General features: G+C 40.7%; 1 protein-coding gene across 1 annotated transcript; it reads left to right on the plus strand.

The window, feature by feature from the left end:
- Positions 1-7,627: 7,627 nt before the first annotated feature.
- On the plus strand, positions 7,628-12,564 carry LOC112499887 (caldesmon-like). The gene is made up of 2 exons (XM_025103158.1): positions 7,628-8,305; positions 12,535-12,564. Exons 1-2 carry the CDS (start codon positions 7,628-7,630, stop codon positions 12,562-12,564), a joined length of 708 nt encoding a protein of 235 aa, XP_024958926.1.
- Positions 12,565-13,239: the final 675 nt, after the last annotated feature.

Raw genomic sequence — 13,239 nt, forward strand, 5'->3', positions numbered from 1 at the left:
TGTGATCAGAACTCAAGAGGAGAACAACATGTTTTTCTTGAAGAGATTGAACACAGAATGGGGTAATCTGACGATGTCCCTCTAGGAAAACCAAAATCTGGACGAATGGACTCTGCACGATGTATATGGGATGTTGCAGGATCAAGAACAAGAGGTGCAGAAGGCAAAGGTTGCTCTGGGCGGACCTCTGGCGCTTGTCTCTGATTCAGAAGAGACAAGATCATGCCAGACACATAGAAAACGAAGACCCCAAGAAGAAAGAAGGAAGGGAAAGAAGGCTCTCATCTTGGAGAGTGATGATGAAACAGACAGAACGTCTAGCTCTGAAGACAATGACATTAAAGCCTTTGTGAAATCCTTGGCCCTGATTATCAAGGAATTCCAAAAGAAATTTGGGAAGAAGGTCTTCGACAGAAGAGAAAGACAATGCGACCGAAGAAGAGGGAAATCTTCCGAAGGAAGGAACCCTCCTTATGTTCCCAACAAGAAGGAGGAAGAGCAGTCAGACCAGAAGAAGCAAGCGTCTGATGCTTTAGATACGGAAAGATGGGGCATTACTCCAAAGAGTGCAGAGGCCCTCTTGTGAAAGATGAACTGTACTACAAAAATAAGTACAAGTATAATCTATCACAAAGGAGTCTCATGGCAGAACAGGAGAATTGGGTCTCTAACTCCTCATCTGATGAAGAAGACCAAGCCAACTTTTGTGGGATGGTTGTCGAGAATGAGTCTGGATCTAACTCCGACTCACGGGTTTGTTCTATCTCTGGTTATTCTCACTCTGACCTGGAAGAGAGCATCTCTGATTTGACAAACAATTTCGTCAATCTACAGCAAAAGCTCTCTCTCTCGAAAAATCCAAACTTAAATCCTTAGAAAAGGAAAAATTATTTTTTGAATGAGAGACAGAGCTACTGACTATAGAGAAACAAGAGATGTCAGTGGAAAATGAAAAGCTTTTACAAACAAAACGATCCACTGAAACAAGTCTTAAAACAGAATGCTTAGAATTAAAAGTGGCTATTAAGAAGAAGGATACAGAGCTTATAGAGAAAGAGAGAGACATATTAAACTCTGTGGCCCAAAAAGATTATTTTCAAAAGGAAAGGGAGTTCCTACACCAGAGTTTACGAAGAAAAGAGCTCTTGATTAAGAAATATCAAGATGCTCAGCAGGTGGATGAAAAAGTTAACTCTCAACAGGATAAAGCAAGGATAGGTTATATAGACCTAGACCTCACTTGGAAGAGGAAAAATACTCTTGAATTCGTGTTTAGGTTGGGCGAAAAACAGAAACCAGATTTTCCTATTTGTATACAGCCTCGCCGTTTAAAAGAGGTAAGCTTGAAAGTGGAACCATAACTCCTAAGTTGAAATTCAAAAACATCTCTTACTCTTCAAAATGTGTGCCGCAAGTTGATTTAAAATGCATACAGAAGACAAATGAGATTTTTTGTTTTGGCTCTACAAATCTTGAACATCTTAAGACTAAAAGTGAGGTTTTCAAACCTGAATCAGATGACATCAAGAGTTCATCCACATGCAATTTTCTTAAAACTCTGGATTCGAAATTAATGGATGGCTTTACAGAAACGATAAGACAGGTCTTCAAGCAAGACTTGCTTGAGGCTTTGAACTATCCTCCTAAAGGTCATGCAGATTCTTCTGAGTGTACCTCCTCGAATACTTTTGAAAGTCCACTAAAACAAAAGATGGACGAAGCTTCTAGCTCATGCATACGAGAACCTCAAGTTCTTAATGATACCTCTGTATGTCGATATTCACACAAGGATTTTCTTGACTCTGACCCTGAGTTTGAGGTGAACTCGTTTGAAGAGCAAGTTAAGGCAGAGGTCGTTGCAAAACAACCAGAGGTTGCAAAACCCCCCTATTGAGAAAAAGATTCTCCTAGGTTATAATCGTGCAAGCATGACGTAAATGCTAAATTCGCTCCCAAGTTTGAGTACAGGGTAAAGAGTGCAAAGTTGGTTTCTTCTGCATCAAAGGGCTCAAATTCCAAAACTAAGCCAATTAAATTCACTCCAAAACAGAAGGGAAAATCCTCTGCTTGCTCTGACATTAGTTCCTTTGTTTTAGAGAGGCCTCTGAAGGCCAAAGGAGTAGGGAAGAAGAAGTCAGAGAAGACCCATTCTATGTTAAAACAATCAGATCTAGATAGGAAGTTTGCTAGAACTACCAATGCTAGGAATGATTGTAATAATATATTCTTTAAAGCTAATAAATCATGTTATCATTCAAAATGTTTTGTGAATGTGTTTCTCTGCTGCTAAAATTAAAACAGCACTTCTCTGACCCTAACCGTCAAATCTCTGGGTCATCGAGGTCTAAATCTAAGAAGACCCATAAGAGAAAGAAGGCTCCTAAAGCCAAGTCTGTTAATTCAGGTCAATAGACGAAGCCTCTCCCAAAGCCTAAAAAGCAACCCTCTGTCTCTAATCATCGAGGACCCATTATGAAATGGGTACCTAAATCCCTATAATTTGTTTTGCAGAAGCCGCATGTGGACATTTGGTTTCTTGACTCAAGATGTTCAAGATACATGACTGGCAATAAGAGGTTGCTCTCCTCATACAGAGAGAAGATTGGGGGAAAAGTGACCTTTGGGGATAATAAACAACGAGAAATAAAGGGATACGGGGATCTAGTACAAGGTAAGGTTTCTGTCTCTAAGGTTGCTTCTGTCTCTGGGCTTAAACATAATCTTTTAAGCATAAGTCAACTGTGTGATTCTGGCTACAATGTCAAGTTCCAAAAGGAATCTTGCTCCATTATGTCAAGAGCTGCTACGAGCTAAGAGAAAAGGCAATCTGTATCTCATGAACTTCTCACCAAGAGACAACTCAGAGACGCTTTGTCTCGTGTCTCGCAAGAGTGAAGAAACTTGGCTCTGGCACCACAAGTTGTCTCATCTTAATTTCCAAAATATAGAGAAGCTTGTAAAGAATAATCTGGTTGACGGACTTCCTGCCATAAAGTTTGAAAAGGACCATCTATGCTCTGCATGTGAAATGGGAAAGCTCAAAAGAGCATCCTACAGAACTAAGACAGATGTGTCTTGTTTCAGACCTCTACATATGCTACATGTGGATCTTTGTGGTCCAATCTCTGTGAAGAGCTTGTATGGTAAAAAGTATATCTTAGTCTTAATTGATGAATACTCACGATATACTTGGATTGAGTTTGTAAGGCAGAAATCAGATGTCCCAGATCTGCTAATCAAATTAATGACCAAGATTCAAGTACTTCTACAAAGCAGAATTCAGAAGCTCAGAAGTGATAATGGAACAGAGTTCAAGAACGCCAAGATCAACGCGTACTTGGACATAGAAGGCATAACTCAAAACTTCTCTGTAGCAAGGACACCACAACAAAATGGTGTCGTAGAAAGAAAGAATAGAACTCTGGTCGAAGCTGCATGCACCATGCTAGCCAGCTCTGGTCTTCCAACCCGTTTTTGGGCAGAAGCAATCTCTACTGCCTGCTTTATTCAAAATAGAGCAATGGTGGTAAAAAGGCACATGAAAACACCTTACGAACTAATCAACCAAAGAAAGCCTAACGTCAAACTTTACATGTCTTTGGTTGCAGATGCTTCATCCTAAATGATCGAGATCAACTTAGCAAGTTCGATAAGAAGGCCGATGAAGGCAAGTTCCTTGGTTATTCAACAAAAGCCAAGGCATACAGAGTCATCAATCAACAAACCAAGACGGTCATGTAGAGCATCAACGTCTCGTTCGACGATAAAGAACAAATGACTTCAGAGTACCTCAGGTTTGGACTCGATCTTAACCAACAGACTTCCAATTCTCAAATGAAGTCAAGGGAATTGGAACTCAGGGTACTATTTGAAGACTTCTATGGTGACGAAGACATCTCTGTACGTGCACCAAGAGATGCATCTGCGAGTGTATGTGAAAGATCACAAACGACAAGCACCTCTGACTCTGGTCCTTCATACACCTCTGCTTCATCTGGAGATCATATCAATCCACAGCCAGAGCAAACAAGCTCTGCATCAGAGCCCAGTTACGTAGAACCAGAGCCTAATACCTCTGGCTCTACACCTGGTTCCTCTATACCATCATCCGAGGGGGAGCAAGCAGAACCTTGTTCACCATCAATGAGCTTAATGCCAAACATGCCCATAGAACGTGATCAAACGTCCCCACTTCTGTATCTGTCCCAAGAACAAAATGGACAAAGGATCGTCCTCTTCACCAGATTATTGGTGAACCTTCAAGTGGCGTAAAGACACTGGCTGCCACATCTAATGAATGTTTATTCGTAAACTTCCTTAGTATGGTAGAACCTAAGAAAGTACATGAAGCCCTAAAAGATCCTAGTTGGGTCGATGCCATGCAAGAAGAGCTCCAATAATTTGAGAGAAATAAGGTATGGACTCTTGTACCTTTACCAAAGAATAAAATTACAATTGGCTGTAAGTGGGTTTTCAGGAATAAAAAGGATGAGGATGGGATCGTGGTAAGAAATAAAGCTAGGCTTGTAGCAAAAGGCTATTGCCAGGAAGAAGGCATAGACTATGACGAGACCTTTGCACTAGTAGCAAGGCTAGAAGTTATACGCTTGTTCTTAGCCTTCTCTACACATAAGGGATTCCGAGTCTATCAAATGGACGTTAAGTCAGCCTTCTTGAATGGTAAGCTGATGGAGGAAGTCTACGTTCAACAACCTCCGGGGTTTGAAAGCTCCACACATCCAGAGCCTGTCTATTTCTTGGACAAAGCTCTGTATGGACTTAAGCAAGTACCTCGAGCCTGTTATGAACGTCTCTCGTCTTTTCTCTTATCTAATGGTTTAGAAAAAGGTAAAATCGACACAACTTTGTTCATTAAGAGGTATAAAGGAGAGATGCTCTTAGTACAGATATATGTGGACGACAATATCTTTGGCTCAACGAACCAGAGGGATTGTGATAAGTTATCTGCGTTAATGAAGAGCGAGATTGAAATGAGCATGATGGGAGAATTAATCTTCTTCCTCGGCTTGCAAGTAAAACAGAGGGAGGACGATATTTTCATTAGCCAAGTTAAGTATGTCTCTGACATATTAAAGAAATACCAACTCCATAACTCTTCCACCATGAGAACACCAATCGTGACGGGAACTAAGCTTGACACAGATCCATCTAGAAAACCGATGGATGTTAAGACTTACCGTGGAATGATTGGATCACTACTATATCTCACAGCTAGTAGAACAGACATTATGTTTGCCACATGTCTCTGTGCGCGTTTTCAAACAAATCCAAAAGAATCTCACCTTTCGGCTGTAAAAAGAATCTTTAGATACCTTAAAGGGACTCAATTTTTGGGTCTTTGGTATCCAAAGTATTCTGGTTTTGATCTTATCGCGTACACAGATTCTGATCATGCAGGTTGTAAACTCGATCGAAAGAGTACATCAGGGAGCTGCCAATTACTTGGGGACAAGCTCATAAGCTGGATCTCGAAGAAGCAGAACTGCGTCTCTACCTCCACAGCTGAAGCAGAGTATGTAGCTGCAGCCAGTTGCTGTTCCCAAGTGATATGGATGAAGACTCAACTAAAAGACTATGGCGTAGAGTTTGAGAGGATTCCAATTCTGTGTGACTCAGAGAGTGCTATCGCAATCACAGCCAATCCTGTGCAACACTCAAAAACAAAACACATTGATGTTCGATATCATTTCATCAAGGACCATGTAGAGAAAGGTACGATTGAAATGTTTTTTGTTAGTACAGATTTACAACTTGCTGACATATTTACAAAAGCTCTTGATGAAAAGAGGTTTAATTTTCTGGTTAGCAAGTTGGGTATGCTTAATCTTTCAAACTAAGGCAGAGCCTTTGCATCCCTTTATTCATACTTTAGTTTTATTGTTTATTTGTATTGATCCATGAGACAGAGCCTCTGCATAGTACATGCAGAGCCTCTTGCTCTAAGTCCGAGTTGTTTTGTGATACAGAGCCTCTGTACCTTGATTATTATGCATATGCTCTACTTATCACAAATGATCCAAGCATAGTTCAAGGGGGAGCAGATAAGAAGAGCTCAAGTCAAGGGGGAGCACGAGATCATGTCACACAGAGCCTCTGCTTTAAAACTTTTCATGATTATAGAACAGAGCCTCTGTATGTACTATACAGACCCTCTGCTTCTAAACATAGTAAGTTTTCTACAGAGGACATGTATAGTCCAATCACGAGTCTCTGTATGAGATCCTAAGGTATGTTGTCTTCTTCTGCATGTAGTACTCTGGTTCTTTACAAAACCTCTATTTCCCTCAAACCAGAGTATTTACACTTGTAAATTTTGTTTGAAAATCAAAATATATTATTTTATTAAGAAGGCGTAAGGTTCCTTTTAATTTTTTAATAAAAGTTGTCACCTACATTAAGCGTCACCTCCTGTGAGCTTATATTTTCAAATGTGGGAGGCGCCACTTGCAGCTGGCAATCCACGTGGCGTGCCCCCACAGGCTGTGAGAAAACCGGTTAAGTTTTTTACCTGACGTTTGGTGCGCTAAACACTCAAATGTTTTTATTTTGATTCTATTTAAACAAAATTTTCCCCCAAATTAATCTTTTACGCTTACAAAGTTTTCAAGAACTCCCGTCGTCTTCAATCTTCAACCACCATTAAGCTTTCAAGCTCCCAAACCAGTGATCGGAATCCCATTCAGTCTTTCAACATTCATCCCTTGTCAAGTAAGTCCCAAAAATCCTTTCCTCCAACCCATTACTCGATTCAAGAACTGTTTCTTGAAACCCTAGATTTTTTTCTTCCTCACCCAAAACCTGCAAAAATGTCCTCATCCGAATCTTGAAACTCCCAAACCCATACCACCACCCATAAAACTGTAGAGGACACCAGTCATAACCTGGTTCCTCTTCCTATCAAACCGAATAACCATGCCCTTCACCTCTAACTTGAAAACTTTGACACCAAATACCATCCCATCATCAATATCCTCCAAAACCACTTCTTAAACCCAGCCCTGACAAACACGGATGACCTTATTCCTCAAAGGTACATCCAAGAATATTGGCAATCTTGTGCCATAACTGAATCTCAAAGAGGAATTGTAGGAGATTTCTTTGTCTGTGCCCAACAGGAATTCGTTACAGTTCGTATTTCAAGGTCTATGTTTTTGCGGGTTCTTTAAATCCCAACGAAAACTGACCTAGGACTTTCTGAGTACACCCCTCTCCCATCTGGGGACGAAATAGTGGCCTTCTTGAAGTTTTTGGGGTACAACAAGGCCATCCAATACCCGTTACAGTATCGCTGTCAATACCTACCACCAATGTGGGATACTCTTTTCACATTGGTCAACAGATCGCTAACTGGAAAGATAGGGAGCCTCGACATGTGCTCAACAAACGTTCTTCAAATCATCTACGGAATCTTCTTTGACTTATCTCTCAACTACTCCTTGATACTCTATAAAGAGTTCAAGGCTGCCGTGGCCTAGAAGTGTCAAGAAGTGGCCAAAGGACGACAGTTGACGTCTCTGCTATTTCCATGATTCTTGGGTCTTCTTCTAAGACCAGCTCTCGATGACAACAATATTGATGTGGGTCATCTACCTGCTCACAAGTGAACATGCTCACTCAATACAGACCTACAGTGAACAAGGAGGGTTATGAAGCTGAGAGGCCTATTCCAAACAGGCTCATGAGTTATATGAAGTCCAAGGAGATTAGGAGAGCGTACAGACGTATACGCAAGACACTAGAACCAGTGTCTCGAGCCCCGTTACGCATAGGAACAGCCGAGGAAGAAGAGAGGACTGAGGACACATCAAGGCCTCAAGCAGAGGGAGAGACGGTGAGAGCAGGTGAAGAGAGGATGAGAGCAGAGGAAGAAAGGGTACGGGTACAGCAAGAGAGAGAGAGAGAGAGAGAAAGAAGAACAGAGGAGGTGAGGATAAAGAGAGCTAAGAGGGAGAAAAAGAAAAAGGAAGAAGTCAAGCGAGCAGAGCAAGAGAGATTGGCTGAGCTTACTCGTGCTAAAGCAGAGGAGGAGCGAGCAGAAAAAGCTCGCCAAGCAGAAATCGCTCGTCTGAGGGAAGAGGCCAGACTCAGAGCAGAAGAAGAAGCTCGTCAAACCTTGGCTCACTCCTCTAGTCCAAACCAAGGGGATGACCAAGAGCACTACGACGATGCTGCAAGGTCTTACACAAGTGAGGAAAGTGAGGAAAAGGAAGAAGAAAGCACAGAAGAAGAGAGTGAAGAAAAAAGAGTGAGGAATAAGAGGAATAAGAGGAAGAAGAGGGAGGAGGTGGAGTAGCTGCTCTGCCTCAGGGTGAGCCAGAGCAGCCTAGGAAAAATAGGTACATTCGATTTACCAGCCTAACTCCCAGTGCAAACGAATCTTCTGACTCCGATGGTCGAGATACAGGAGTCATTGAAACAAAGGTGCACACCTCGAACCCTAGCCAGCCTAACTAATCAGAGGTCGCATCTACCTCTGGTTATAACAGCCAAAGGAAAGCCTCACCACAGGGAATACCCTCTCAAAAGGGTGCAACCTTTGAAAACATAAATGATATGTCTCCCTATATCATGCTACTTTCCCCTACAGAGGAATTTGTTTCCTCTGCACGAGTAGATTCCCATCCTTGTTCAGAGCAAGGAATAGGTGCACTTGGCTTGGAGAATCTCGACCGGTCTCTTAGCCCATTCATGGAGAGCCCTCTGGCTGGCTCTGAACTAGCCTTGGATCCTCTCCCTAACAGAACAGAGATAGTGAATTCTCCTCAATGAGAACCACGAGGATTCTCTGGAAGTCCTTCCCCGACTAACGTCAATCAAGTCGCGAATGAAGGCATCCATGGAACGGGGACTCACTCTGGCCCATGTGTTGAGCCAGAGGTTACACCATCTGCATATGTCACTAGGGAAGATTTCCATTCCCTTTTCACCTCTATGCGATGCTCCTTGGAAGAGCTAAAACCCATCATGGCCCGTGCAGAGCCATCCCCTTCTTCACCTGCTCTGGATGAGATACGAGCATCATTGGCAGTACTAAGAGCTGAGTCTACAAGAAATGCTTCGCGTATCAATACTCTCATGGAATTGACGGCACACAATACAGAAACATTACAACAGGTCGTCGCATCAATATAGAGGGTTGAGGCGTCCACATCTCTTAACAACCAGGCCCTCATACCTCTGAATGTACCTGTGGACTATGTCACACAGAGCGCCATGAATGCTCTGGGTGACAGACTCCTACAGAAGGTGGTGGACTTCAATGTGGATTTCAATAAAAAGCCACAAAAGTAGCGAAGGACATCAACGACACTCTTGCCCAATTCAACTATCGCTCAGACGATGAAATGCGAAAGGTTGGCGTTAGAGTCGACGAACTCCTCAAGACCATCGAGGAGACATTCAAGATAATGCCTCGAGCAAAGGACCAGAGGCCCAAACGAAGAATGGATCCATCTCCTTGTGAACCAAAAAGCATAAGCGTTTGACTTAAAGCAACAACTCCAAGACCCAAAGCCTCTACATAGTACATGCAAAGCTTCTGTAAACTCATGCAGAGCTTCTGGCTACCTTCTTCATGGAAAGCGCGCGTTAGTCCAGACATTCTTGCAAAGCATCTAACAGATTTAAGACGGCTTGACCCAGTCTGCTCCGCTATTCAAGGGAAGTCAAAGATAAGGATGCAGACCAGTTAGCTCAGAGTTCCATGCCTTTTTTATAGCATAGTTTGTTAGACCTAGGCGTATATAAGGAGGCCTCCGCCTCAGGTTCAAAGTACCTGAAGGAGCCGACTTATACTATACGCGTATTCTTGTGAGATTACTTTTTGTTCTTCAATTGTTCATCATTATCAATAAAAGCATTCGGTTATTCAAAGTATTATTCACTGTTTACTTTCTTCTATGAGTATTATGTTTAATCAATAGAAATACATTGTTGTTCTTAATTCTTATTTTACGCAAACAACATTTCTGCAAATTGAGAGTATCTGGGTTCCAACACTTAACTTTGAGTAAGAGCTCTGGTTCTTGATCTTCTGCATAAGAGCTCGTAGCCAGACAACTTCCATAGACTAAGTCCTATTGACTAGAGTAAGACACTTCTTACTTACACTTTCACAAGCTGGGGTCTAACAATATGAATCAGATAAAATACAGATAAAATTCCACACTCCCCCTCAAATATAGATTTCCATGATCAATGAATTTAAAACCACATAAAAAATTGAAATAGTGATTTGTATTAAACAATACAGATATTTTGAAAAAATGAATTTGAATTAAACACAGTTCAATAAATTGAATTGTTTTTAAGAAAAATTCAAATTTTCAAATTTAGCATGCCTAACTAATACGAGAAAGCTGAAGCCTTTTTCATCTAAAGCTTTCGTAAATAAGTTGGCAAACTGAAATTCTGTATTTACAAAATACAACTAAATAGTTTCTTTTTCTACATGATCTTTAATAAAATGATACCGGATATCTATATGTTTAGTCTTAATGTGTTTAACAGGATTACAAAATATTGCTATTGCACTATTGGAATCACAATAAATGGGAATTTTATTAAAATAAAACTCGTAGTCTCTAAGCTGTGTCTGCATCCATAAGACTTGAGAACAGCAGCTAGCAGCAGCTACGTATTCTGCTTCAGTCGTAGAGATGGATACGCAGTTTTGTTTCTTTGACGCCCAGCTGACTAATTTATCTCCCAGAAATTGTAGATGTCCCGAAGTACTCTTCCTGTCTAACATACAACCTGCATAATCTGCATCTGAGTATGTTGTTAGTTCAAAGCTAGTACCCTTGGGATACCAGAGTCCAAGATTAGCAGTCCCTTTCAGATATCGAAAAATGCGCTTAACGACACTTAAATGGGACTCCTTTGGATTAGCCTGATATCTGGCACAAAGATGTGTTGAAAACATAATATCCGGTCTACAAGACGTCAAATACATCAAAGAACCAATCATGCCTCGGTATGTTTTCTGATGTACAGCTTTTCCAAATGGATCAGCATTATTTTCGTTCCATGAGCCATAGGTGTTTTGCTAGATGAACAGTTTTCCAAATTAAATTTCTTCAGGATATCAAAAATATATTTTGTTTGATAGGTAAAAATTCCCGAAGATAATTGTTTTACTTGAAGACCTAAAAAGAAGTTCATCTCACCCATCATACTCATCTTAAAACAAGAAACCATTAAGGCAGAAAAGTTTTTGCAGTATTTTGGGTTTGTAGATCCAAATATTATGTCATCTACATAAATTTGTATCAAAAAAATATCCGATTTCTCCTTTTTAATAAAGAGGGTTGTGTCAATATTACCTTTCAAGAAACCTGATTTTACCAGAAATTCTGATAAAATATCGTACCAGGCTCTCGGTGCTTGTTTAAGACCATATAATGCTCTGTCAATGATGTATACGTGATCCGGCTTTGACTGATCCACAAAACCCTCCAGTTGAGCAACATAGACTTCTTCCTTGAGAAGACCATAAAGGAATGCCGTCTTGACGTCCATCTGGTACATAGTAAAATTTGTGTATGCACCGTACCCAGAAACATCCTTATAGCTTCGATTCGTGCTACCGGGGCAAAGGTTTTGTCGTAGTCAACACCTTCTTGTTGATTTTATCCTTTTGCGATGAGCCGGGCCTTATTTATGACAACAACATCGTCTTCATCCTTTTTATTATTGAAAACCCATTTTGTACCGATAATCGTCTTATTGTTGGGACGGGGTACCAATCTCCAGACTTTTAGTGCTTCAAACTGATTCAGCTCCTCTTGCATCGCAAGTATCCAGTCCGGATCTGCTAAGGCTTTAGACACCTTAGTTGGTTCAATGTTACTCAGAAAAGTGGAATATAGACACTCATTGGCAGTAGCAGACCGAGTACGAATAGATGCTGACGGATCACCAATAATTTGATGTATTAGATGATTCCTGGTTCACTTTTTGCTATGAAGTAGGGGAATATAGAAACTTTGATCTGAATTTTGATCAGTGTAAGTATTTGGGGAGTTAATTGGAACAGGTTCAGGTGAAGGTTCAATGTTTGGAACTGGAGTAGGCTGAATATCTGACTGAGGTAAGGTATTTTCATCTTCAACGACCGACACCTCTGGCAAGTCCGTATTTACACCCTCTTCACACTGAACTGGACCGTTAGAAGTTTCCATCTGAATTTCTTCATCTACTTCCTCTGTTTCTTCTTCGGTTTCAGTTACTGGAACATCAGCAGATGGACCAGATAACTGTTGTTCGGTTTGAATATCCCTGGACAAATCATTTGACTTATTAGATTTATTTTCGAAATATTCATCGTAAAAATTTTCAAACAATGAATCTAAATCAGAATTATTAGAATTTGAAGATTCAGTTTTATCTGCTTTTCGCGAAGTATTAATTATCAGCCCGGGTCCTGAACCGTTTTGTTCAGAAGCCACATCAATAACTTCATTGAATGAAACGTTGATGCTCTCATTGATGATTTTCGTCCTTTTATTGTAGACACTATATGCAACAGACGTTTTTGAGTAGCCAATAAAGACAGCTTCGTCAACCTTTGCAGTGAACTTTTCTCTGTCCTCTTTGTCATTTAAGATAAAACACCTACAACCAAATACTCTAAAGAATTTGATATTAGGTATTCTTTTATTTATTATTTCATAAGGAGTTTTACCAAACCTTTTGTGAATGAGAGATCGGTTCTGGGTAAAACATACAGTCGCCACTACTTCAGCCCAAAGGAATAATGGAAGTTTAGAACACGTTAGGAGTGTACGCGCCGCTTCCACTAATGTTCTATTTTTACGCTCAACATCACCATTCTGTTGTGGTGTCCGGGCTGCTGAGAATGTATGTGTGATATCGATGGATTCTAGGAATTCGCCGAGAGTACTGTTCTTGAATTTAGTTCCATTATCAGTTCTGATTTTCTGAACTGGCAGTTGAAGATTTGTTTGAACCGTCTTCAAAAATGAAATGATTGTCTCAGCTGCTTCATCTTTTGACATCAGAAAATGAACCCATGTATATCTTGAGTAGTCATCGACAATGACTAGAACATACTTCTTTCTGTTTATGCTTTGTACTCGCATAGGACCACAGAGATCCATATGGAGTAGATGAAGAGGACGGTCGGTATTGAACTCTGTCTTCGGCTTATGTGAAGCTTTTTTCAGCTTACTCATTTCACATGCGCTGTACACATGG

Source organism: Cynara cardunculus, assembly GCF_001531365.2.
Source record: "Cynara cardunculus var. scolymus isolate 2C chromosome LG 17, CcrdV1, whole genome shotgun sequence".
NCBI lineage: Eukaryota > Viridiplantae > Streptophyta > Magnoliopsida > Asterales > Asteraceae > Cynara > Cynara cardunculus.

What these genes read in the sequence shown, in the direction of transcription:
- LOC112499887 (XM_025103158.1), top strand. Translation starts at nt 7,628, where the DNA reads ATGCTCACTCAATACAGACCTACAGTGAACAAGGAGGGTTATGAAGCT. An exon ending in AGAGGAAGAAGAGGGAGGAG is followed by an intron (nt 8,306 to 12,534) that starts GTGGAGTAGCTG and finishes CTTTTATTGTAG; the next exon opens with ACACTATATGCAACAGACGT.